The following is a 24,409-nucleotide window of genomic DNA, read 5'->3' on the forward strand; positions in this document are numbered from 1 at the left end:
TAGAGCGTTACCAGAAGTCACTCTATCATCACGCCTTCTCCAGTCAGAGCTTTCTGAGGATGACGGATCCACAGACTCACAGCTTCCCACTCACTGCAACACTCCGAGTAGCGATTTAACACTCGGTGACATCGACTCAGAACCAGATTATCAGCAGGAATTCTGCTCAGATCAAACATCACCACTGAACTTTTTTTTGTGCTGCTTATTTAATAAACTGTCCAATGGCAGATCTGCAGTTTCCTTACACTTCCAGGGCTTATCGCTACTCCAGACAGGGTTCTTAACAGAGCAGGAAAGATAAATGCTCTCAGGAATAATCTATAAAGCTGGAATATATTAATCCCACCATGAAGCATTTTAGAGATAGATCCACTTCTTAATTAATTATACCTTTCTTGCTATGCTGCATCTGCAGAGCTCTAACTTCATAAATATGCTCTGGCATGCTGGATCTGTGTTAATGTGAGTGGGCAGCTTTTATAGGAACACAAAACTCAGAGTTTGTGTTAAAAACGGGAGCTGACTAACAGATAATTTCAGTGTAGGCTGTACGGTGGGTAAATATAAGAGTATCCTGGGTTTTTTTTGGCAGTTTTAATCTTCGGTTTTTGCACAATTAGACATTCTGTTGTGTTTAAATGATGCTGATTTCACTCTGAGCAGCCAAAGATTACATCATGATTACACGAGAAACGGAATAAATCCACTGGTCTGATAGTTTTCAGATAGAAGCTCCCTGCTGGTATCATTAGAGGTTCTGTCTACAGCTTCTGTTCTGTCAGCGAATAAAACCTGCCGTAAAAACGTAACTCACTCTTTTTACACCTCACTCCGTTTACCCCTCCCACCGTTTACTGGAGCTGCAGTGTGAATTAAAGGAGTTTATGAGTCTGAGTTTTAGAGCAGAACTTCAGCTTTGTGTGGAACTTAAAATGCAGCGTTAAAGTGAAGCTTTCACACTTTCTGGTGGAATAGAAGGAGGCAGAACTTTTAAACAGAATATCTGTTAAGTACTGCACACATCACAGTACACGTTAAATGGAATCTCTTGTCTCTAACCTTCCATCCTGCATCATTTTTAAGGTTTCTCATTGGCCAGCCTACAGTAAGAAGCTCTTATGTAAGATCTCCAAAGCTTCGTTCTAAAACAGTTCCAGAGCTCTGCTGCTATTTTAATCCTGCTCTGATTCAGTTTTTTTACTTTCACTAAATGTGATTGAGGAGAATACATCTAGTTTATATAACGTGCCTCTATGAATACACACTATTGATGCTTTTAGCAGAAAGGTAGGAGGTTAGTGGATTCCTAGGATCCCTTTAAATGTATGAGCAGCTACAGAAACATAAGTATGATCAGTAATGTTGGATGGATCTTGGAAAAAAGCTTCTGAGTCTTCAGTAGCATCGCTTGTCAGTAACACAAAAGCAACACCTAGTGTGTACAAGCTGTGTACAAATCCAGAATAAATCCAGGATGACTACAGCAGAAACATTCTGACGGAAACTATCAGCTGGTTTATTACAGACTCAGGGTCAGTTAATGAGCCGCTGAGTGTTTAATCAGTTATACCTCCATTCCAGATGTGCTGTTGGCTTTCTGTCGTCTCCTTCCTGCAGCTCTGTGGTTTCTAAGAGACTTCCGGGTTCAGTTTCATGTGTGGACAGAAAAAGGCCTCAGAGAGCAGACTGAAGGTGTTCAGTTTTAAATAATCTCGACTCGTTGATCAGCTCGTTCTGCTGGTTGATGTCTTTCAACGTTATTTACACTCGTTCACACACCAGAATGCTGATGAGTCAAGACTTCAAGCTTCTTTGCAGATGAACTATGAAGCATTTAGAAACTGATCTATGAACAGCCTTCGAAGGTTTCTGGATTCAGGGGGAAGAAACGTTTGTCCTCCTGGTGGAAATGTTGAGATTTAAGATTGAGTATTTATCATGTTTATCTGCTTCTTCTTATGTTCTTCCATTTTAGTCCAGTCTGAGAGCCCAAATAAAACTCAGCTAGCTTTAAGCTGTTGAACACCTCCTGATGTTCCTCTGCTGCCCTCAGGGTGTTTCATACGTCTGGATCATGGACTGTTCCCGTTTATGATGTAAAATCATGACTGACTGCTGTATGAACACGCTGCTATGATTCTATGTCCTTAACGAGCTCATCAGTGACTGTTCCTGGACCTGCTGGTTTTAAACGAGGTCGTGACCCAGTATGAGTCTGTGGAGCATCTGTAGCTCCTCTATGAGCAGATTAACATAATTAGAGTGTTTTTACTGAGCATGAGGAACACAATGAGACTAAAATGTGAACATTTAGCTGTAGACGTCTTCATCTAGTCGTTTCGTTTCAGCTCTTAGTGCTGAAACAGTCAGGAAAGTTCAGTCAGTGATTGGATGAGTCAGATTTCCAGCCTGATTGTGTTGATTAGAGAAGTGTGTAAAGAGTCAGAGCTGATAGAACTCCTACCTAACAACAGTCCTGCTGTTCTAACAACGTTCTGAGAAAGTTCTGCTAAGTTGGAGTAAACTTTTTAGTGGGAGGTTTTTTCTCTTAAGTGGCCAGAAGTTCTTCAAAGACATTTCTCTAAAAATGCTCTTCTGTTGAATTTCCTACATTTGTTTATTGTGGAAACAGTTCATGGAAGAATCCTCAGAACGTTGCATTCAACATGTTCCACATCTGTTAGGAACCTTTTATGAAACCCATTGTCTCTAACGTCTGGAAAGGTTTCTTAGTGTGTGAAAGTTCTTCTTCAGTTATCATGCTATATAATAATAAACTACATCCTCCTCCCAACATGTCTGAGTTTATGTTTACCTTTATAATGAGAAATATTCATATTCTTTCTTCTACATTAGGTTGAAATGTTTCCTTTGAAACATTTTAGAACATGGAGGAAATGTTTATCAAAGTTGTAGAAACATTCCTCGTTATCTGGTCAAATCTTAGTCAAACATGTAGTTTTATCCGGTGTGTGTAGGTCCTCTAGTGTTGGTTTTATCCAGATCAGTGTGTGTTTGTCCACTCTAATGCTGCTTTTACTCTCAGAAACAAGCAGGTCAACCAGCTCCAGATGAACTCCAGGACTCATCATGTGACTGCTCTCAGGACTACCATGTGGTTTGGATTACTTCCAGGAACACTGACTGGTTATAAAGCAGCTCTTCACATTAAAACATGTCTTTTTCTGCAGCCTACAGCTCCTCTGACAAACACATACGGAAGCAGATCCGTTTCCTAGTTTCCTACTTTCTCTGTGCACTGACCTTGGCGGGCCAGCGGGCTCCCAGTAGCGGCAGAACAGGTGCAGTCCGTCGGCGTTGACGATGTGCGGCAGGTCGGTGTAGGGGACTCCCTGCGGGCTCCGCCGCGGAGCAGCTCCCGGCTCGGGCATGGAGGGCTCTGCAACGGAGACACGGAGCAGCGATGAGAGCAGGTCTCCGCCGCCGTACAGGAAGCAGCTGAAGCCGGCGACCAGTAGACAGGAGGCGGCGGTGGCGGCGTTCATTGTTTACTGTTGTTGTTTGTTTACTGTTTGCTTTAGAGCTCGCGCTAAGCGTGCATCGCGGATGACGGTGTGTGCCGCTCTGGATAGCACGGACCTAATCCTGAGCTGCACACTGCGCGCGCACACACACACACACACACACACACACACACACACACACACACACACACACACACACACAGGCAAACGACCGGTATGACGTAACGAGACCATATGGTCCGTTCTCTCCAAGCTCTCTCTACTCTCTCTCTCTCTGGAGAATTTACACGAGGTTCACTGGAACGACAATTGGATAGATAGATAGATAGATAGATAGATAGATAGATAGATATTTTAAAATGGTTTTATTGTTGCTAAATAATGAAGCCCTAAGCACAAGTTAGAACTTAAATATCATATTATCGGTAATATTTTAATTCCTGACATAAAAGTAAAGTCACCTCACCAATAAAGGATGTTTAGCCAACACTAACGAGGAACACTAGCTAGCTAACACATATGAAAATAACTTTAGATCATTGTTAAAAACTGTTTGCTTACTGCTAATTAATTTTGTATTGATAAGCCCTGAACATAACGCGCAACTTTAACCATATTATCAATAATATTAGCTACATTATTAGCTAGCCAGTGCTACATCAGGCTAAAAAAAACTATGCTAACACATACAAAAATGTTTTAGATCATTTCTAAAAAACAATTTCATTTTTGATGATTCAGTCTGAACCAACTGGTCCAGAACATAAGTTATAACTTTAATATAATCTTATCATTGATTTTTAAATTCCTGAGATAAAAATAATGTCAACTCACCAATCAGAAGGTTAGCAGCATCTCAAGGTAGCTAGCTAATGCTACAGTAAGCTAGCAAAATAAACTGACAATCACACAGTCATTTAAAAAACAAACATTGCCAGTTAGTTTTGAATCAAAAGGCTCATGACATGAGGCATAATACTATTATAGTTTTATGATCAATAATATTTAAATTTCTGTCATAAAGTCCACTCACCCATCAGCAGGTTAGGGTTAGCTAACACTAGCAAGGAATTCCAGCTAGCTAGCTCATGCTACCACAAGCTAAAGAAAAAGTTGACTAACACATATGAAACTTACTTTACATCTCTTTTCAAAAGTGATTATTGTTTGATTGTTGTCAATTACTTTAAATGATGCAGCCCATCACATAAGTTATCACTTAAATAAAATCTTATTGTTGATATTTAAATTCCTAGCATAAAACCAGTATCACCTCATCCATTATCAGGTTAGTGTTAGCTAACAATAACAAGGAGTTCAAGCTAGCTAGCTAGTGCTACAGAAAGCTAATATTGGATAGCATCATTAGCTTAATGTAAAGTCAGCTATAGTTAGCCTTTTAAACAGATAATAATATATTTTACTGCTGGTTAGCTAATAAACTATTGTAGTAGATTATAGCTAAATCTTCCTTTTCTCTAAGGAGGTGGCTGACTGTTTTTAGGAATGTTTTTGTAACATCAGATCGAGTAAAGTTTGCGTAACAGTCTCCAAAAATTTTGGATATTTGTAGAATGTTCACCAAACCTGATATTGTAAAGTTATTCATTTAAAAAAAATAGATAAAATTAAACAGTATTGATCACAAATGAACCTTCCATGGGACTAGAAGACTGGATACACCATAAAAAAAATCCACAAAATAACCTTGAAAGGTTCTAGAAAAAAAACAGCAAAAAACATCCAAGGAACATTCCCTGTAAGTTACTGTTTTACTGTGAATGAATGTGATTTTCTACTATTGGATAACCTCCTTATGACTCCTGTAAACAGTGACAAAACAAGTTTGTGTAGCTTACAAAAAATTTATTTTATTTATTTATTTCCTGTTTCTGTTTTATCCTTCATCATCTTCTTCTATCTTCACTTCTTTAAGAATGATTGATTGGTGATTGATTGGCTGATTATATCTACATACTACAATCTAAACCTCTATCCAGTGGTCACAAAATAAATAATAGTTTTATTTCTGTATGTATATCAACATACTTTATATAAAACTGCATTATTATGCTTAAAGGAAGATAATCTAATCTGAAAAAAGAAACCAACTTTAAAAAAAACTGTAGTAAAATAAGTAAAATACCTCTGTAATTTCTTTTTGTCATCTTATTTCCTTTTTTCAGACATTTTTCAGGCTCTTCCAGTCTCACACACATTCAAACAGCTGCAACACTAAAATCCTGAGTATTTTTCTTTATCTCTGCAAAGCTGCACACATACAGCAACTATCTTTATTCTCTGTGAAGCTCAGCCTCCTCCTCTCAGCTCTCTTTAGATCTGAGGATTCTCTGGCTCCAGGTCCAGTTCTGGTCCTCTAATGGAGCAGCATTACAATGGAGCAGTTAGTGACACACCGCCGAAGGTAAAAATAGCAGTGGTGTGAAGCTATTTCCTGAGGTGATCGGGTGTCGTCCTTCAGGTTTAGTAATCTGACAGCATGTAGGCTTCTTTTTAAATACCTATATAGGTCACAGCCACTGATAATTCATCAATTAAAAACAGATAAACTATGAGACTGCCTCTTGGTTTCCTGCTTCAAAAATCTACCCCTGCTGTGAATTTATGGATTTCAATCCTTGTCAGTCAGTCATATTCCAGCAATCCCGACATCAAAATGAACAAATATGATTGATTGATTGATTGATTGATTGATTGATTGATTGATTGATTGATTGATTGATTGATTGATTGAATAAAAACGTCTCTTTTTGCTGCAAGTTCTCAGCTGCAGGATCTCCAGAGCTGAATGAAAACCAGGGGATCATGTGCATCACACATGTGGGAATGAGCTGTATAAGCTTACACGGATCCGAATGGAGAGAGAAAAAACAGATCCCCCTTTTGTTTTCACCTCTGCAGACTATACATCAGACTATTCATGCAGCCAGAAAAAGCGCAAGGCTCTCCAATGGTTGTAATTAATCGATTCATCGGCTCTGGATGCAGATATTGACGCTGGACTACAGCGGGTTTCAGCGACGCCTGGTTTGAAGATCTAATAGAAATGATGAATGAAGCCCGAGAAGTTCCCTATCAGAGGTAAATATATGTATATTTAACGGTATAATGATGGAGATAAAGCCTCCGATGAGCCCATATTTTCCCGCAGACGCACCGGAGCCAAAGCGCCTTTTACGCATCAAAGCGGTAGAATCGGGTTAGATGACCGGAGATGGACTAACCTGACCAGGAGCGTCTGCAGCACAAGTTTGGACTCCTCTCTGACTCCGTCTCTCCCTCTCAGATGCTCTCCTCTCACCACCAGCCAGCAGAAGAATGCGGTCGGCGACGTTTGGGGAGAAACTCAATAAAAATGTACACCCTCTCCTCCCTCTGAGCTCACAGAGAGGCGGAGATCAGCTCCTCTGGTCAGCCTCATTCACCCTGAAAGCAGCTCCACCTCCACATGGTTCACATCTATCAGAGGCATTTATTTACTAGGAGTAGCAGCATTTGCTGCAAAGCTTCCGCCAGATGAGAGACACATTAAACACTCAATATTACTAGTAAGTAACAGACAGACAATATCTATATATAATAGTAACTCCATGCTGTTGGATCTAGTCTCGTTTTTTATGAACCTCATAGATTTTCTACAATAAATGCGTCACACAGTTTCCAAACCAAAAAAAGGCAGGAAAGAATGCCATTGTACAATTAAAAGATGGATTAATACTATGATGGAGTTGTGTTTGTTGCTATCTAACAGTTGTCACTACAGTACTGTCTCTTTTATCTGAGCTTTTGGTCTCCACCAGCTGAAAAAATTAAAAGTGGTTCCTTTGTTGTTCTCTTTTAGGCTTATTTATAGTTTTAAATAAGGCTGATTAGAGAAGTTGCAATGTTAAAATGAACTACAAAGCTAAAAGAAAGAGCACAACTGCTCACAGTTGCCTGTGGATTGGCTTTTAGAGCAACCACATCCACAGTACAGTCATTGTTGATGTAGAAATATCAGTTAGTGCAGCATGATATAGCACAAACTTCACTTACGCAACAGATTTCAATTCAACATTTGCTCTCAGTTATTTCATTTTTTGGTCTCCACCAGCTGAAAAAAAAGCGATTCCTTTGCTGTCTTTTATAGTTTTAAAAGCAGCTGATTAGAGCAACATTAAAATCATCCCAGAGTTTAGAGGAACTGTAGAACTGGCTGCAGCTGTCTGATGTTTAGCATTTAGACAAAACTCAGTCATTTAACATGTAGGTATCTATTGTTTATGTAGAAATACTGGTTAGTGCAGCTTGAAGGCCAAAGATCCTGAACCTCAGCACACACCCTACAACCCTCCCAGAGGAAAAATGATCAGTATGTATGATCAACATGTGAAGCTGAATAATGAAGTGAAATAGTGACAGTCCATTCTGATTCCAGGCTGATGAGACTGACAAAGTTACTCTGACTTTAACAGCAGCTGAAGACCTCCTTTCTGCTGACCTCTGCTGGTTTAAGTTCAGACTGAGCATTCAGGGATGCAGCTTTCACACTAAATGTTCTTTAAAATCCTGCTTTCCAGCATTGTTGTTTTGTTCCAGGTCCAGAAGACAAAAGCGTCTGTCCTTCTGAGTGTTTGTCAAACGGCGTGCTGTGATTTATTCCATGGAGAAAAGCTCTTTGACACATTTGATTGCTGTGTTTGTTTCTCTGCAGCTGAATGCACACAGAACAGGAAAAAAACATATAAAGAGGCATTTTCATCAAAGCCATTACTGGAAAATCTCTTTGTTTTGTCACAACTGAATATGATTCATGGCACTCCTATTCCGATAAACACTGACTCATTATACCTGGTTTCTGTTAAAGAACAGCACTGTGGTTGCAGATCTTTGGAGTGGAATGCTAGAAATGAATCTTTCAACGCTTTTCTAACCGTTTACAGACGCAAAATACTATTTTTATTCTCTAAATTTGTAACAAATAGCCGATAAACAGCTAAAAAGCAATTTTTGAATCACGTTTTTGTTCTTACATTCGTGTAAAAGTTCTTAATTCAAACATCATGCGTGATGTTTGTACATCCCAGTGAGAAACAGAACATTCTGCAAACATATTGAGTCATCGGTTACGTCAATCCAGATCTTTTCAGAAGTATGTGAAGACTTCCTGTCATGGAATATAAATCCTTTCCTCAGAAAATTCTAATTAAATCTGCCTGGAAGGAAATGAAGACAGAGAACATGTTGGATATCGACAGTTAAACCATCCATGTCAGTTTTTATTTAAAGTTTAAAAGGCAAGGCAACAACTAAATGTTGAACATTAAAGCTGAATATAAATCTAGATTGTCTTTTATTCAAATGATCGATTGATTTTGGATTATAAGTTATGACTGATGAACAGTTCATATAAATAGCGTTGTCTATGCTCATGTGCATGGATTGCAAATATATGTACAACGTCAAACTAAAGACATGCTATAAACACAGAATATTGTCTTGATCTGAAACGTTCTGCTCCAGAACTCCTTCCACTGGATGTTTTCAGACAGAATGTTCCCCCGTTTGAACCTGAACAGCTCCGCAGTTCTTCATCTCCACATACATTCATGTTCACTGTGTTTGTGACAGACGGGAGTCCCAGTTTCCCAGATAAAATCCTCCTACAGATCCTCCATCATTCCTTCAGGACTCACAGATGAGTTGCTCTAATCTTCTGAAACACAAGAACGGGAGAGATGAAAACAGAGCAGCAGAACCAGATGCAAAGAGTAGAAATCTACAAGAATGAGAGCAAAGGGGCAGGTGATACAGAGAAAAACACCGGGCTGACTCTCTAAAATATCTTCCAGATTTTCCCTTTTTGTCTCCAGTGGCAGAAAGTCCCAGTAGCTCCAGAAGTTAATGAGGAGGAACAGAAGGAGGCTGTGGAACATGTTGGCTGAAATTGCAGCGATCTCTAAAGTAATATTAGTAGTAGTAATACTTCAGAGTTCAGTAGAGTTAAAACACAACTTCACTCTGGATTCACTGCATAATGCTGAACTTTATATCCTGTAATTCTGTCCAGCCTCTAAGGGTTAATAAAAGGCCCTGTCTTTTATTCCAGTAAACGGTACTGTCCTGAGTGGATGCTGATCAGTCCTGACAGGTCAAGTCTCTAACATTCTGTACAACACTCTGAAGGGAGTGGGAGTGGGGTTAGGGTTAGGGTTAGGGTAAGGAGTTCTGGCCTTAATGTTGACATTAACCACCCTCACAAACCAAACACACACCTCATGACAGAAGTACAGTCTATTAAAACTGCTCAGAAAGCACTCGAGGAACACGACCAAGACCAAAAGATTTCCACCTGGCCTCTTAATTTATCCAAATTCCAAATTAAACGAGGATCTGTAATATTTACACGATACTCTGAGGCTGTTTGGCAGCACAAGGAATCCCTGCACAGTATCAGGCAGGTGGTTTTAAATTCAATTAAATGAACTGGAGATACACAGATGGATCACATCCTTTGTGGTGAAGCTAAGGCTCTGTTTGATTTGCTTTGGTCTTTTTTTATCCCAGTAGAATGTATTTCCATGAGTGGACTTACACTAGTTAGGGCTAGCATTAAAACCACTGACAGGGAACATTTATAACATCCAATACAACGTTCTGCAGAGGATCATTGAGTCTTGACATTCATGCTGACCACCCCTGCAAACCAATCACACACTCCCCTGGCATTAGCACAGTCAGGAAAGGCTTGAGGAACACGACCAGGAGCCTCCACAAATCTCACGTCCCAAATCCAACCAAGCCTCCAGGCTGTTCTGGTGGAGCTGCAGGATATCAGGGAGGTGGTTTTAATGTTGTGGCTGTGAATGAATCTGAAATGAACTGAGATCCACCATACGGCAGATGGATCTCCAAACCAACCTCCTCCGCCTCTCATCGCTCCAACAGCCTCTTCCTCTCATGTAAACCCATTTCCATGTGAAATATATTCATACAGCATCGCCCAGGCCGCATATATGAATTCATATGCATATCCATTAGTGTGCACTCGCCTGGATGGATATTTCTGTGATCTTTTCCCTTGACCATCCTCTCTTACATCATCTCTATATACATGCGTGTGAGCTCCCTGTTTCTAAAGGCTCCTGCTCCTCTAAAATTGTATTTCACAGACCAGTTAGCTTTTGTTAGATTTCCTCTGCGGGAGCTGAAACATTCAGTCACAACTAAAACAGAAACAAAAGCATGAATTATACGCCAACATGAACACAGACACAGGTTTAGAAATGAGATTAGGAGGAACAGCAAAGGCACAAAGAGATTCAACTTCAGAGACTGGATTCAGGATGAGCAGCATTTCTGTTCAAACACCAACAGATAAAATACAAAACGCTGTTTAGAGATGTAGCCGTGCATTAAGGAAATATATGGAATTAGCATCAAAGCACAGAAAAATACATCAAGATAGATAGATAGATAGATAGATAGATAGATAGATAGATAGATAGATAGATAGATAGATAGATAGATAGATAGACTTAGATTTGAGCTAATGTAATAAAGATCAGGTTAATGCATCACTTTCACCATTTTGAGAAAAGTAAAGTTCACTTTTTCTGCATCATTTAGAAGTGACAGTCGGACCTCATTTCATTCTTCTATCTAACACTGAGGAGGATTGCTAGCGGGACATCACTGCTATATTGAAGAGTCACATCGTTCATTTTTAGTCAACTTATTCACATTTTAGGTCCACTATTTTGTGCAGAACAAGAACATACCTCCTGGTCAGAGTCCTCAGTGTAATACTCATTTTCCTCCCCTCTGTGGGTCTTTGTTTTTCCAGCCTGACAGCGCAGAACGGCGTCGTGGATGGTGGTGAAGAGGCAGGACTTTGTCACTTTGTCATTAAAGAAACCTCCGTTCTGCAGGGTTTCCACCACACCGGCTGGAAGCAGAGAGACACAGAAGTAATGATGGGGAACGCTGAGACAACGAGCATGTCGCTGTATGAGACGGACAAACTGTGGATGATGGAGTGGAACATTTTAGAGGAAAGAAAAAAACAAGAAAATGAGAGAAAGAGGGTCAGTCCTGGTGGTAATTTGATCTCATTACAGTAATTTCTGGCTGTAAAAACAATCTCTCTCCTTGTGAGTCCGAGCACTCATCATAAATGATTTGTTCTCATTACATTGCAAGATAATTAGAGCTGCTGAATCTTAAAAACTTCACAGTTTTTCCCCTGGAGATGAAATCTTATTTCCCATCCAGTCAGTCAGTAAAAATAAACACTGAGACAACCAAGATGCATTTTAAATTTTTTAACTTTAAGTTTTCCATATTTATTTTCCTCCCATGAATTATGATTGCATATAACAAACCACATGTCTTCTGGAAAACATATGAGCTTCTCCACAAATGCTCCAATAACGTCACTAAACAGCTAAAATAGCAGCCAGTGTTTTTGTTTTTGTATGAACTCCAATGGTGTGTGGTTTAGTAGCTCTGGAATGTGAACATAAAGATATATCCACATGTAGAAAAAAAGGAATTTTTAATGAATGTAAAACTATTTTTTTAATGGTTGAAAGACATGAGTTCCAAAGGAATACAGTTAACACAAAAACACTTGTAGTTTATCGACCAAACATGAACTAAAATGAATAACAAAAGGATGGATCGTCCTGTGTTCTAGTTATGGATCGTACTGCATTCAAGTGATAGATGGTTCTAGTGATGGATCGCTCTAGTTGCATCTTATATCGTTTGAAATTACTTTACTGTTCAATTAATTGCTTCAGTTTTTCTGTTCGAGAACGTATTGTTACTCAATTATTACTTCCTATTTTAGATTTTGGTGATATAATTTATCAAAACACCACGCTTAATATTTTACAGCCACTTAATGTTGTATATAACACTCTGTGCAGGCTTATCCTTCGCTGCCCCTTTAGAACCCACCATTGTCAGATGTATCAACATTTATCCTGGCTTACTCCATCATCTAGAAGGCAATTCCATTGGTTACTTTTTATATTTAAATGTATTCATTTTATTCTCTGGGTACTCCGGCTTCCTCCCACAGTCCAAAAATGAGGTTAATTTGAATTGATAACTCAGCTACTTGTGAATGTGTGTCTGTATATGTAGCCCTGTGACAGACTGGTGACCTGTCCAGGGTGTCCCCTGCCTTCACCCGAGTCAGCTGGGATAGACTCCAGCACCCCCCATGACCCTAGAGAGGATAAAGCGGTGTATAGGGAATGGATGGATGGATGTATTCATTTTAAGTGCCCAGATTATTTAAAACAATATTTAATTCCATTTAGATCTTTACATAATTTGAGACATGTGTCTCAAATATACTTTGTTACACCTAGGACCAATAAAGCAATTGGTAGACTCTCATTTAGCTACAAAGCTCCCTCAGATTGGAATGATCTTCCTACCTCTGTCCGCTCTATATTGTCCTTCAATTTGTTTAAAAATGCTCTTGTGCAACATTTTCAAAATGTTTGTAATTGTTTTTGAATTTAGTTTTGCTCTTTGAATGCATTTATCTATGTATGTGTGTATGTGTATTTTTTTAATTAACTTATTTTTCTTTATTCAGATATTATTATTATTATTATTATTATTTTGTTAATTTTGAGGAGAGTTAATAGCCCCGTGGGAGCGTGTGTGGGGGTGTGAATGTGTTGTGTGTGGTAGGTGTCTGCTTGTGTGTTGGATGAATTTAAAACTTTATCTGTTTTTCACTTGTTACAGTTTGTACTGTGCAATGCATGTACTGTCTCTGCCTTGTTATTTTGTTTAATGATTAGGACCCCCTGGAAAATAAGATGATTCATCTCAAGGGGTTATCCTGTGAATAAAGAATAAAGAATAAAATTATGGATCGCTCTAGTTATGGATGGTTCTGTGTGCTAGTGATGGATCGCTCAAGTTATGGATGGTTCTGTGTGCTAGTGATGGATCGCTTTGGTTATGGATCGTACTGTGTGCTAGTGATGGATCGCTCTAGTTATGGATGGTTCTGTGTGCTAGTGACGGATCGCTCTAGTTATGGATGGTTCTGTGTGCTAGTGATGGATCGCTCTAGTTATGGATGGTTCTGTGTGCTAGTGATGGATTGTTCTAGTGATGGATCGCTCTAGTTATGGATGGTTCTGTGTGCTAGTGATGGATCGCTCTAGTTATGGATGGTTCTGTGTGCTAGTGACGGATCGCTTTGGTTATGGATCGTACTGTGTTCTAGTGATGGATCACTCTAATTATGGATTGTACTGTGTTCAAGTGATGGATTGCTCTAGTTATGGATCGTTCTGTGTTCTAGTGATGGATCGCTCTAGTTATGGATGGTTCTGTGTGCTAGTGATGGATCGCTCTAGTTATGGATGGTTCTGTGTGCTAGTGACGGATCGCTCTAGTTATGGATGGTTCTGTGTGCTAGTGACGGATCGCTCTAGTTATGGATCGTTCTGTGTTCTAGTGATGGATCGCTCTAGTTATGGATGGTTCTGTGTGCTAGTGACGGATCGCTCTAGTTATGGATGGTTCTGTGTGCTAGTGACGGATCGCTCTAGTTATGGATGGTTCTGTGTGCTAGTGACGGATCGCTTTGGTTATGGATCGTACTGTGTTCTAGTGATGGATCACTCTAATTATGGATTGTACTGTGTTCAAGTGATGGATTGCTCTAGTTATGGATCGTTCTGTGTTCTAGTGATGGATCGCTCTAGTTATGGATGGTTCTGTGTGCTAGTGATGGATCGCTCTAGTTATGGATCGTTCTGTGTTCTAGTGATGGATCGCTCTAGTTATGGATGGTTCTGTGTGCTAGTGATGGATCGCTTTGGTTATGGATCCTTCTGTGTTCTAGTGATGGATCGCTCTAGTTATGGATGGTTCTGTGTGCTAGTGATGGATTGTTCTAGTGATGGATCGCTCTAGTTATGGATGGTTCTGTGTGCTAGTGATGGATCGCTTTGGTTATGGATCCTTCTGTGTTCTAGTGATGGATCGCTCTACTTATGGATCATTCTGTGTGCTCGTGATGGACTACAGCAGCAGGACTTACACTGACACCCAGCTAGAACCACGTCTATCCCAATCTCTCCATAGTCTCTCCGAATCTGAAACAGAAGCACAGAGCAAAGATCAAAATGATGATCATTTAATTAGTGTGATGATCCAGTTTGCAGTAATTGGACGCTTGAGGATTGAGATGATCAGGAAATGGACGAAGAGATGAATGGAGGTTAGCTCCTAGCTTCAGCAGGAGGAAGTCAGATATGTTCTGATTATAGAAGGCATTTATTGTTAGTGTCCAGTTGTTGTATTAAAGACATAACTCTGCTGTCTTCTGTTTTTGTTTTACACAAACGTAGATTTGTAGAAGGGCCACCTGATGGTGCAAGGGTTAGGGTTGTGCAACATGGCCTATTTCTATTTTTGAGCAAATGTTTGTACATTTTTGAGCGTCTTGACTCCCACGGTGTCCAGGAAGTTGACGGGACTGAGGTCCAGGACGATGGCTCTGGGCAGGGACGGGTCCGGTTCAAAATCCACCTCAATGATGGCAACGTCCTTCTGCTGTAACTCCTCATCCTGGGTAGGAAGAGACATAACGGAGTCAAAAAGACTTCGAAAAGCTTAGATTATTCCTCACTTATGTTAAACTAACAAAAAGAGTTTTCTAAGAAGACAGCAAACCTTCAGTCCTCCTGTCTGAGACTGTCCTCATTAGGGACAGAATGATTATCAGAGTCCATATTTAGGATTGTTCCATTTATCAGTATTGTTATTTCTGTTAATATCCATAACTTTAAAGTGCTACTTTGATTTTTCTCTCTCTGTAGTCTGAGCTACATCCTGTCTACAGCTTTATCTGATTGGTTAAAAATCACCAATAACAGCTTATGAACACTGAAAACATTGTTTACACAGAGAGACAGATGAGCTCATTTACACACTGAAACTGTTGGTTAGATGGTTAGCATTAGGGTTAGGGTTAGGATGATGGCAGTTAACAGATGTTGTAGAAGTTCTCTACGACTTATTAGATTCACAGTTTCCCTGTTGGAATGAAAACAACCAAATAACTCACTTGTTAGTGTTGGCTGGAACTAATGCTGCTGACGGCATTAAGCTAAGGCTAAAGCTAACTGTCAGGACTACAGAGGACCTGTAACATCTTTAAGATCAACTATATCAATCTGGAGACACGTCTCTTTCACAGAGACACAACCTGGAAAAACTGAACAAGAACCACAATCCAACACCACCAATCAGGAAACTGTTGTCATGTTCAGCTACAGTAAAAGTAGTTATGGTTTCCCTGCTGTTAAAATCTAACATTTAATGTTTATCACTTCCAGATATTTGTTTTTTCTTGATTTCCAGTAACTGACATCAGGCCTGACAAACTCCTATCAGTCCGTCCTCACCACGTCTCCTCTGTTCTTCTCCAGCTCTTTCTTGGCTTTCTTGGCAGCTTTCTTCTCCTGCCTCTTCCTTTTGGCCTCCAGCTTCTTCTTTGCCGACAGGAGCTTCGTAATGTCGATGCCAGACTGAAAGAAAGAACCGTAGCATGTGGAGGTTATAGTCTCCGTTTATTAAAGGCTGCAATGCATCTCCGTTTCTCTCAGTATTTTGTTTCATTTTCCTTTTTTCATCTTCTGCTGTCTTTGATCACCAGACTGTCGATTACAGGAAGACCCAGAGTTGGAGGAAAACAGCAGCTAAAACGTGCTGGGTTGAAAATATATCACCTTCTATAGTAGAACAATCAGGCCAGTTTAACCAGTTTAACCAGTTCAGTTTAACCACGTTAAATGTTTGTCAGAACAAAATAAACAGAAACCAACAGAACAGGTTTGTCTGAAGCAATGAAGTCATGCAAGTCCTTCTGTGACTCTAAACTGTCGAGTTCTTCTGTTTGATTTTCCTCCTAATAATTATTGACTTCATTTATTGTTATTTATTTTATTTAACTGCTCTGCCTTGTCTCCTCATGTCTCTGTGTTTGAATGTTTTAACTCAAAGCACCTTCTTAAGAGTGCTATATGATTAAAGTTATTATTGTTATTATTATTATTACTACTGGACTGTTAATTGTCATTTTTACCAACATTTTGACCCCAGGCTCATCTTCTCGTCATAATTCCTTCTGTGTTAAAACTATTTTCTATCAGATTTTAACTCATAGATGGAGCTTCTGGAGGTAAAACAGAAAAAAACATCCTCATTAATGTGGTTCAATAATAGTTTGGTTAAATCACATCAATCAGTGCTTGTTGGAGAGTCTCTCAGTTCCACTTTGATAGTGTTCAGGTTTTATTCAGGAGAGAAATGATAAAGCAGGAAGTAGTGCATCTTGCTGGGATCTGATTAGAAGAAGAATAACAGAAAAAATAAATTGTATTGTTCACGGAATAAGGAATCATGTCTAGAAGCTGATCCTGTGTTAAATGTGGGCAGAAATGAGACTCACTTGCTGTAACTGGTTCTGATCAACCACAAATCCAAGGATTTCTTGAATCATATTTGAGAAAACTTTATTTTTCCGTGCATGGTTGTATTTGTGTGTATTACTTAATGATTTCTAATTCTAATAGTTTTTTTCTGGATAAAGTATTGGTTTTCCTGCCATAAAAAGATGTCTGGAAATAGTCTAACAACCCAAACCACCATTTATACACAAAGAAATGATTTTTAATGTCTCACCAGAGATGATTGAAGTTTTTGTTCTGCTACAAATAGAGCTTCTTCACTAAAACTGCTTTTCAGGTTTTAGACCAAACATCATTTCTAGGAGCTAATGAGCGGTCAGGAAATGACTTTACCAATCAGAGTCACATTTTCATTGTTTGCTTTATGACAGACTTTTATTTTTTAATGAGTAAATATCTGCTGGCAGTGGATCTGGATGTAGTTTCAGCTATCTGAGCCCTTCTACAAATCACAAAATGTTTGCAATTAATATCAGAATATTTTAAATATGAAGAAGAAGCAACCACTTAGATTTATGACTTCTGAAACAGAAACTTTTATGATCCAGATCCTAAAGGAGCAGAATCCATCAGCTGGTAAAGAAACCTGCAGTCAGTTCATCAGAGATCATCCAGAAAACAAGCTGACAGGGTTATGGTTCAGTTAATGCTATACCTATCCTAACCCTATCTAAGCCTAACCCTGTAAAAGGAGCAAAATAAATCAGTCAGTTCATCAGAGATCATCCAGAAACCATCGACCGGAGGCTCTGACACGCTGACATTTAACCAATGAGACGCTCCATTATCTGCCTCTTTTCTCCAGCTTTTGTCAGGGTTTTTTTTGTCTTCACATTTACCTCAGAGAGACGTGACAGACAAAGAGGAGGAGGAGTCTAAATGAAAAGTGGAGGAGAAGAAAGGGAACTGTGGGATGACATCTGGAACAATGTCTGTCTCGGTGCTGAGACGAGTCGACTCGGTTATTAGTGTCAGAAATGAGGTTTGGAGACTCGAGTTAATTACAAGGAAACTTAAAGAGACAGATTGTTATTGGAGATGTTTAGCGGTGGCGTCTTCATTTAGATCTTTAATATATTAATACTCATTAATATTCCTCAGGCTGATTTAATCTTTAGGAGGTTTTCTACATTTCTACTCACTGTGGGTTCATTTTTCACATAAAATCCTGCAGTTCTGGAAACAGAACAACCAGGAAGGAAGTAGAGAGAAGTCAGAAATGTCTTTAATGCAATATAACATAATTTTAATGCAATAAATCAATAAAAAAATAAAAAGTTGAATTTCTGTGCCTATTTATTTTACAAAAGTAAAAAAGAAAAAACAAGAAGACTGATGCAGCATTTTTCCAGTTACTGACTCTGGAAAACATGAAGATGATACATGATACACACGATACTATTTTATTATTTTTACATTTTTTATTTCTTTCCATAGTTGTCTCCTACAAACACATCCTTCAGTTCATCCTAAAGAAATCGCAGAATTTTTGTTCCGTGACCAGCTGAGTCATTCAGGACTTCCCGGTTGCTTCAGGAAATGCAGAATTTCTCATTTTTTACAGAACCTTGTTATTATAAACTGTTTATTTTTTAGACATAAGACATGCAGGATAAAAGGATTTTACTGAAATATCAGGATTTCAAGGTTAAATTTGGTCCTTTTATTTAACTGAGCTGCACGTCATGGATAAGGAATCTAAGAAAAGTGACTCTGCTGTTATTTTAGAGATGTTTTTTTTGAAATATAGCGTTTTTCTGGGTTTCAAGGTCTAAAAGGTTTCTGCTGGAGTGTTTCTCACCTTCTCTCCCAGAGCGTCTTGGTACATCTCAGCGTTGGCAAAGTAGAGCGTGGCGGAGGAACGGAAGATCACGATCCCAGGAACATGCCTCACCTGAAATCAGTGTAAACGCATTAATAAACTTAAAAAAATTAATCAATCAGTACATTTCTCACACCAAGAGATGCTCATGAGGTTATGAGCATTATCCGATTATTTGATCTACCCCAGTAGATCAAATAATCCCCAGATATCTGCAGGAATGTCGTTCATCCATCTCGTGGTTGTTGGAGAACTCACAGAACCGTATTTTATTCCTGAAGTCTGGAAGGAGCCTAAATTTAGACAGACATCATCTGTACAGTTTTTATTCATCTGTTCTGGTGGAACTATTGAAGGGAAATGTTGTGAAAGAGCTCTGAAATTCATTTCCTGGGCTACACAGTGGTTTTTTTTAATTAGACATCACAGAGGTGTTTTTATGGTGTTCAGTAATTCCTTATTTAAAAGCACCAGTTTTCTGAGGTGTGATGTTCAAAACGGAATAAATCCTGAAACACCCTCAGAACACAACAGGAACTGCTTTCAAGCTCTTTTCTCAGTTCAAAAGTTCAGTTCAAAATTTATTTCAAACCTGCACACAGCTCTTTTAACAACAGACATAAAAATATATCTTGGTTTGAAAAGGGGATGGATGAAGCAAAACCTTTTAAATTTCCAACCCTAACCCACTCACCATCACAAAAACATTACAATATAACAATACAAGAAAAAAACAAACTACAGAGACAAACATACAAAGACAGACGGGCCCACCTTCTCTGACTCTAACCCACCCAACTCATCATCAACATCCCTAACCCTTCTCTTTTGAAATCATTTTTTTCTCTTTTCAAAATGGAACAAAATCACATCTGAATATGAATAATTAGTTAATCAGTTTGGTCTCTGCAGTGAAGAAATAAACTTCAATCCTTCAGGATGGAAAATAAGGTGGAAAAAACAGGAAGCTATTGGAGGTGATTAGGAGGCAAAATGCAGCAGTTTGGCCTGAAGGTGATTGAGTTTTTTGATTCTTCTGCTCATCTTTGCAGCAGTTTGTGTCATTTAAATGTCTGCTTTCATACCTGGTTGTAATCCTCCAGCGGCTTGTAGATGTCGGTGTCTGGTAGCTGCCCCAGCAGGGAGTATTTAGGCCTGAAACAGAACAAACAGCTGTCAGCTGAAGGACTGAGTTAATTTCTGGGTGTGGTGATCGACAGCTAATAAATAAAGGTCTTGAATCTTGAATTTTGAAAAATCCTCCATCGTACTGCAGGAACAGGTGATGCACACATCCTCCTATACACATTACAATGTGAGGCACGTGTGCACAAACCGAAGCCCACGCATGCAGCAGAAAACACGCTGCCGACCTCCTGATGGCAGAAAGAAGAAGAAGAAGAAGACAAAGAAGAAGAGCTGCTTTGTTTGCTGTGCTTGGCTGAACCCCATGAAGAAGAAATGAAGGTGGATTTTGTAATGGGAGGAAAGATAATAAGCAGCAGATTTCAGTGCATGAATAAACGACGTGCACCCTAAGTGCTAACCCTAACCCTCAGTAGACACCAATCAGCCACAACATTAAAACCACCAGAAAAGATGGTTCACGTCCCGTTGGTGCTTCAGAACCGCTCTGATCATTCAGACATGAACGCTGAATGCCAGAACATTGGTAATGGATCCTCTGGGATGGATCCTCTGTTGATCAGGTTTGTTCTTAATGGATCCTCCATCAGTTAAAGATATGGAGGTAATGCTCTGGGCTCTTGGTCCTGCTCCTCAAGCTCTTCTAAACCAGTTTCTTAGTGTTTTGGAGCATATTGTTCTGTTAAGGTGGTATGAGTTAAAGTCACATGAAGGTCAGGACCCGAGGATTCCCAGCAGAACGGTTTAATGACATTTAGTCCACTTCATCTGCAGGGGTTTAATATCATGGTTGATCAGGGTATAATTGTGTGTTTAATTGTGGTATCATTGTGTATTAAATCAGAGTATAACCGTGTGTTTATATGAATAATAGTTGTGTTTGTGGAGCCTTGTGTTCTTACAGTTGCGTCCTGAAGATGACGGTGAGCATGGAGAAGCCGATGGAAGCAGCCAGACCCAGGTCAGGGTTGAGGAGCACGGTGAGGATGAAGGTGACGACCCAGACCACCTGGAAGAACGAGGAAAGATGAGAAACCAGGAATAAAAGAGACTACACTCAGTTCTCTATGACATCCCGCGAGTTCGTGTTTCAAATGTCGGTCGTTCCGATTGGCGAACAACGAGCATGGCGGACAAGAAGCGGCAGCGCTCCATGGTTTCGTTTTTCGGGGCTAAAAGCAGGTGTGTATCACAGACATATGTCAAATTAAGGATCAAAACTATCGCATGTCATCAAAATAAAGTGAGCAACGCAGTGTAGGCATCGATCTCGCTTCCTTTACTGAGTTACTGTTCTGTTGTCCGCGGCGATACGAATTGACAGCGACTGTAAAAATGGCTCCAGTTAAAACATTTAGGCGACAAAACCCGTTCTCACGAACGAGACAAATGATTTCAACGGAATATAAAGTTCCTAGTTTCTTTTGATAAAATGATTTATAGAGTGCCCGAAATTATATCATTCAATGGCAAAACAGATTCTGTGTTCAAATTCTAGTTCTGTGTTCAAAAAGGAAACAGTTTTGAAAACAGAACTAACTCCTTCAGAAAACCAGCTGTTAACCCAGAGTTGAAGTTTTCTTTCACATTTTTAAGTAAAATGAAGGTCATGACATCACCTTTTAATTCTAAATAAAAATGAATTTGGTACCTAACATGTAGTTGTTTTTAGAAAAAAAGTAAAAGTCACCACTTGATTCCAGATTCAAGTCCTTTGTCGTCTTTTTCAAATTTGTAACAAGAACTGATGTGGCATTTTGGAATGGAGTGGAAATCTGACCAGAATATAACAGACTGGACTAGTTGACATGTTTTGATCGCAAGGACAAGTGGGTTTATATTTGTCAGATTTTCTCCCCATCACTGATTTTTAGAAAAGAAACATGAAAATTTTATTTAATTTAGTTTTTGGAAATGGCTACAAATACAACAAAATGTGCTCCAAATTGTGCCAGAATGCCCCATTTTGAGTCTTGATTTTCAACATTTTTCCGGGGGGGCATGCCCACAGACCCCACAGACCCCCAGCTAATTTTCAGCTGAAAATATTTTTTCTCATTCTCATCCCTGGAAAAGATTCAGAAACACACTGCCAAAATACCAGAAGAAGGAAAACTAAGAGCTGCTGCCTGTTTGGAATCCATCTGAACACCTTTGGGGTATTTTAAAGAGAAAAGTAAAGTGATGAGGAAAAAATCTAATTAAAATTATGTGAAGTTTGGCAGCAGACAGAACATCATAAGACCAATTCACTGTTAGTTTTTCATTTTACATTAGAGCAGTTTTGAATAATTTCACATTTAAGTGACATTCTTGCAGTTAATTGTACACTCACCATGTCTACTCTGTTGCTCTTCCACAGAGCTGGGATGTCCAAAAACTGCTTCATGATGCCATGCAGGTTGACATAGATGATGGCGGCGAGCACGGCCTACAAAATGAACGAAAAATGGAACATTTTTATATAGAATGTACCAGAAGTTCATCAGCACCATCTTGAGAATCATCAACACCATCTAGAAGATTACCAACACTGTAAACAGGATCATCAGCACCATCTAGAGGATCATCAGCACCATCTAGAGCAGGGGTTGGCAACCCGGAGCCGCATGCGGCTCTTTCAGCCCTCTGTTGTGGCTCCCTGTAACTTTGGAAAATAAATTGTTCTGCCTTTCAGGCGCGTTTCAGTGCATTTTAATATAGAGAATTCTATTGTGAAATTACCGCTCTTATTTTGACATCTCACTCCACCGGATGTGCTGTGCCTGTGACATGAGAGCGCAAAGCTGATGAAGAGAGACAACACGGAGCTTCCGATTCCCACACGTTTCATGCCTTTTTTTGTTTTACTCCTGGAGAAGCAACGCCTGTAGTTTCACATCGTTTTGTACTCAAGAATGGCAAGTCGGTATATTAAAGCTCCACTCCAAGAAAGACACGTCTTGTCTTTGAGTCAAAAGTACTCATGATAGGGTAATACACGTTACTCGCAAGAACACGGCTCGAACACTTTTCACTATTGTTGCACAGCTTTGTTTATAATCTACCTCCCCAAATGTTATTTTTTGTTATTTATACATTTTTACTGCTTAAAATATTCAAAATATGTTGTGTCCCTGAGTCAACTGTCCACCCTGTTACTTTGATACAAAGATCTCTGCACACGCCCCCCCAATACATCATCTAGTCACATGATACAGGAAGTAGCTTACACTTTTGGAGGGAAAATCAAACTAATGGAAGCAAAGTAAGTACCTCTCTTTAAACAACATTTTTTAAGTGTTTTAGAATGCTTGACTGATGTGGTAAAGCATAAGATGTCCACCCTGTTACCCTGTTTTATAGCAGAAAATTATATTTTTTGGTCATTTCAAAAATATGGTTAATAAATATGTTAAAAATCTTCCTTGGTTGTCACTAAGTGCTAGTTTGTTTTTCATCACATTAGCAGTAAGGGACAGCTTTAGCATTAAATGTCCCCCCTGTTACCGTTTTGTAGAGTAACAAGGTGGACACACAGTAACGGGGGACACACAGTAACAGGGGGGACACACAGTAACAGGGGGGACACACAGTAACGGGGGACACACAGTAACAGGGGGACACACAGTAACAGGGTGGACATAACAGAGGTGGATAAACATCTTTCTTCAGCATATGTTGTCTTCTATTATTATTTTTGGTTATAAATTGATTATTTTATTTTTATTTTTAGTTATTGAATGAATTTCCTATTTTAAAATTATTGAATGAATTTCTAATTGTTAATGAATTATATTGTTCAGTGAATTTGTATGTAAAGCTGATGCTAATGACGTTTTTGATGTTTTTCATATGACTAGTTAAGAATATTTTTATTTATTTGTTGGAAGTATTTAAAAAAATAATTTTAATGTTCATGTAAAGGTTAAATAAATTTACTTTTTTAAATAAAATTTTGTTCACAAATATTAGGTCCATTCTGTGACGTCTTGTCCACCCTGTTACTCTTCTGTCCACCCTGTTACCTTATTTTTTGATGAGAATTAGATAAAAAGTCTGAAATATTTAGCATCTCTTTGTGTTTACTTGCAGTTTCTAATTAGTATAATGAAATCACTAAAAAAAATAAAGGCAGATTCCATTGAAATTATCTTAAAATTGAAAAGAAATGTGTTCAAATTGTGTTGTGCCTTACAATAGAGCACATTTTTTGTACATATACTTCTTTGTTAATATTTCTCAAAATAGATATTTCAAGGGTAAATTAAGGGACATTTTAGCTCTTACTAAATGTAATTATTATAGCTAGAGTGGTTTGGAAACATAGTGTAATAGATGTGAGAATGTCCTGTAACAGGGTGGACATTTGCCGTCTGTCACATGCAAAGAATTTGGTAAAAATATTAGATTATTGATATCCTGAGCTGGACCAATATAGTTTTCTTATAGTTTGA

At 38.9% G+C, this 24,409-nt stretch overlaps 2 protein-coding genes across 3 annotated transcripts in view; both read right to left on the reverse strand.

Annotated features, from left to right (window-relative positions):
* Positions 1 to 3,627, reverse strand: part of mgll (monoglyceride lipase) — a 65,200-nt gene extending 61,573 nt beyond the window's left edge. The window contains exon 1 of the mRNA XM_022203325.2: positions 3,268 to 3,627. Within this exon, the coding sequence (XP_022059017.1) occupies positions 3,268 to 3,509 (242 nt within the window). The 5' untranslated portion in view covers positions 3,510 to 3,627. The remainder of the gene's footprint in view (positions 1 to 3,267) is intronic.
* Positions 3,628 to 8,732: 5,105 nt separating this feature from the next.
* Positions 8,733 to 24,409, reverse strand: part of slc26a6 (solute carrier family 26 member 6) — a 60,255-nt gene continuing 44,578 nt past the window's right edge. Inside the window, exons 12-20 of one of the 2 annotated variants that reach the window (XM_022203330.2) lie at positions 22,309 to 22,404; positions 20,876 to 20,982; positions 19,913 to 19,982; positions 18,807 to 18,899; positions 15,941 to 16,063; positions 14,964 to 15,101; positions 14,572 to 14,626; positions 11,270 to 11,436; positions 8,733 to 9,201 (exon numbers count right to left, since the gene is read on the reverse strand). In XM_022203330.2, coding sequence (XP_022059022.2) covers positions 9,181 to 9,201; positions 11,270 to 11,436; positions 14,572 to 14,626; positions 14,964 to 15,101; positions 15,941 to 16,063; positions 18,807 to 18,899; positions 19,913 to 19,982; positions 20,876 to 20,982; positions 22,309 to 22,404 — 870 coding nt within the window. In that variant the 3' untranslated portion in view covers positions 8,733 to 9,180. Of the gene's footprint in view, positions 9,205 to 11,269; positions 11,437 to 14,571; positions 14,627 to 14,963; positions 15,102 to 15,940; positions 16,064 to 18,806; positions 18,900 to 19,912; positions 19,983 to 20,875; positions 20,983 to 22,308; positions 22,405 to 24,409 lie in introns of both variants that reach the window. The other variant, XM_022203328.2, reaches the window with a different exon arrangement.

This window comes from Acanthochromis polyacanthus, chromosome 6 (genome assembly GCF_021347895.1).
Source record: "Acanthochromis polyacanthus isolate Apoly-LR-REF ecotype Palm Island chromosome 6, KAUST_Apoly_ChrSc, whole genome shotgun sequence".
In the NCBI taxonomy this organism is placed as follows: domain Eukaryota; kingdom Metazoa; phylum Chordata; class Actinopteri; family Pomacentridae; genus Acanthochromis; species Acanthochromis polyacanthus.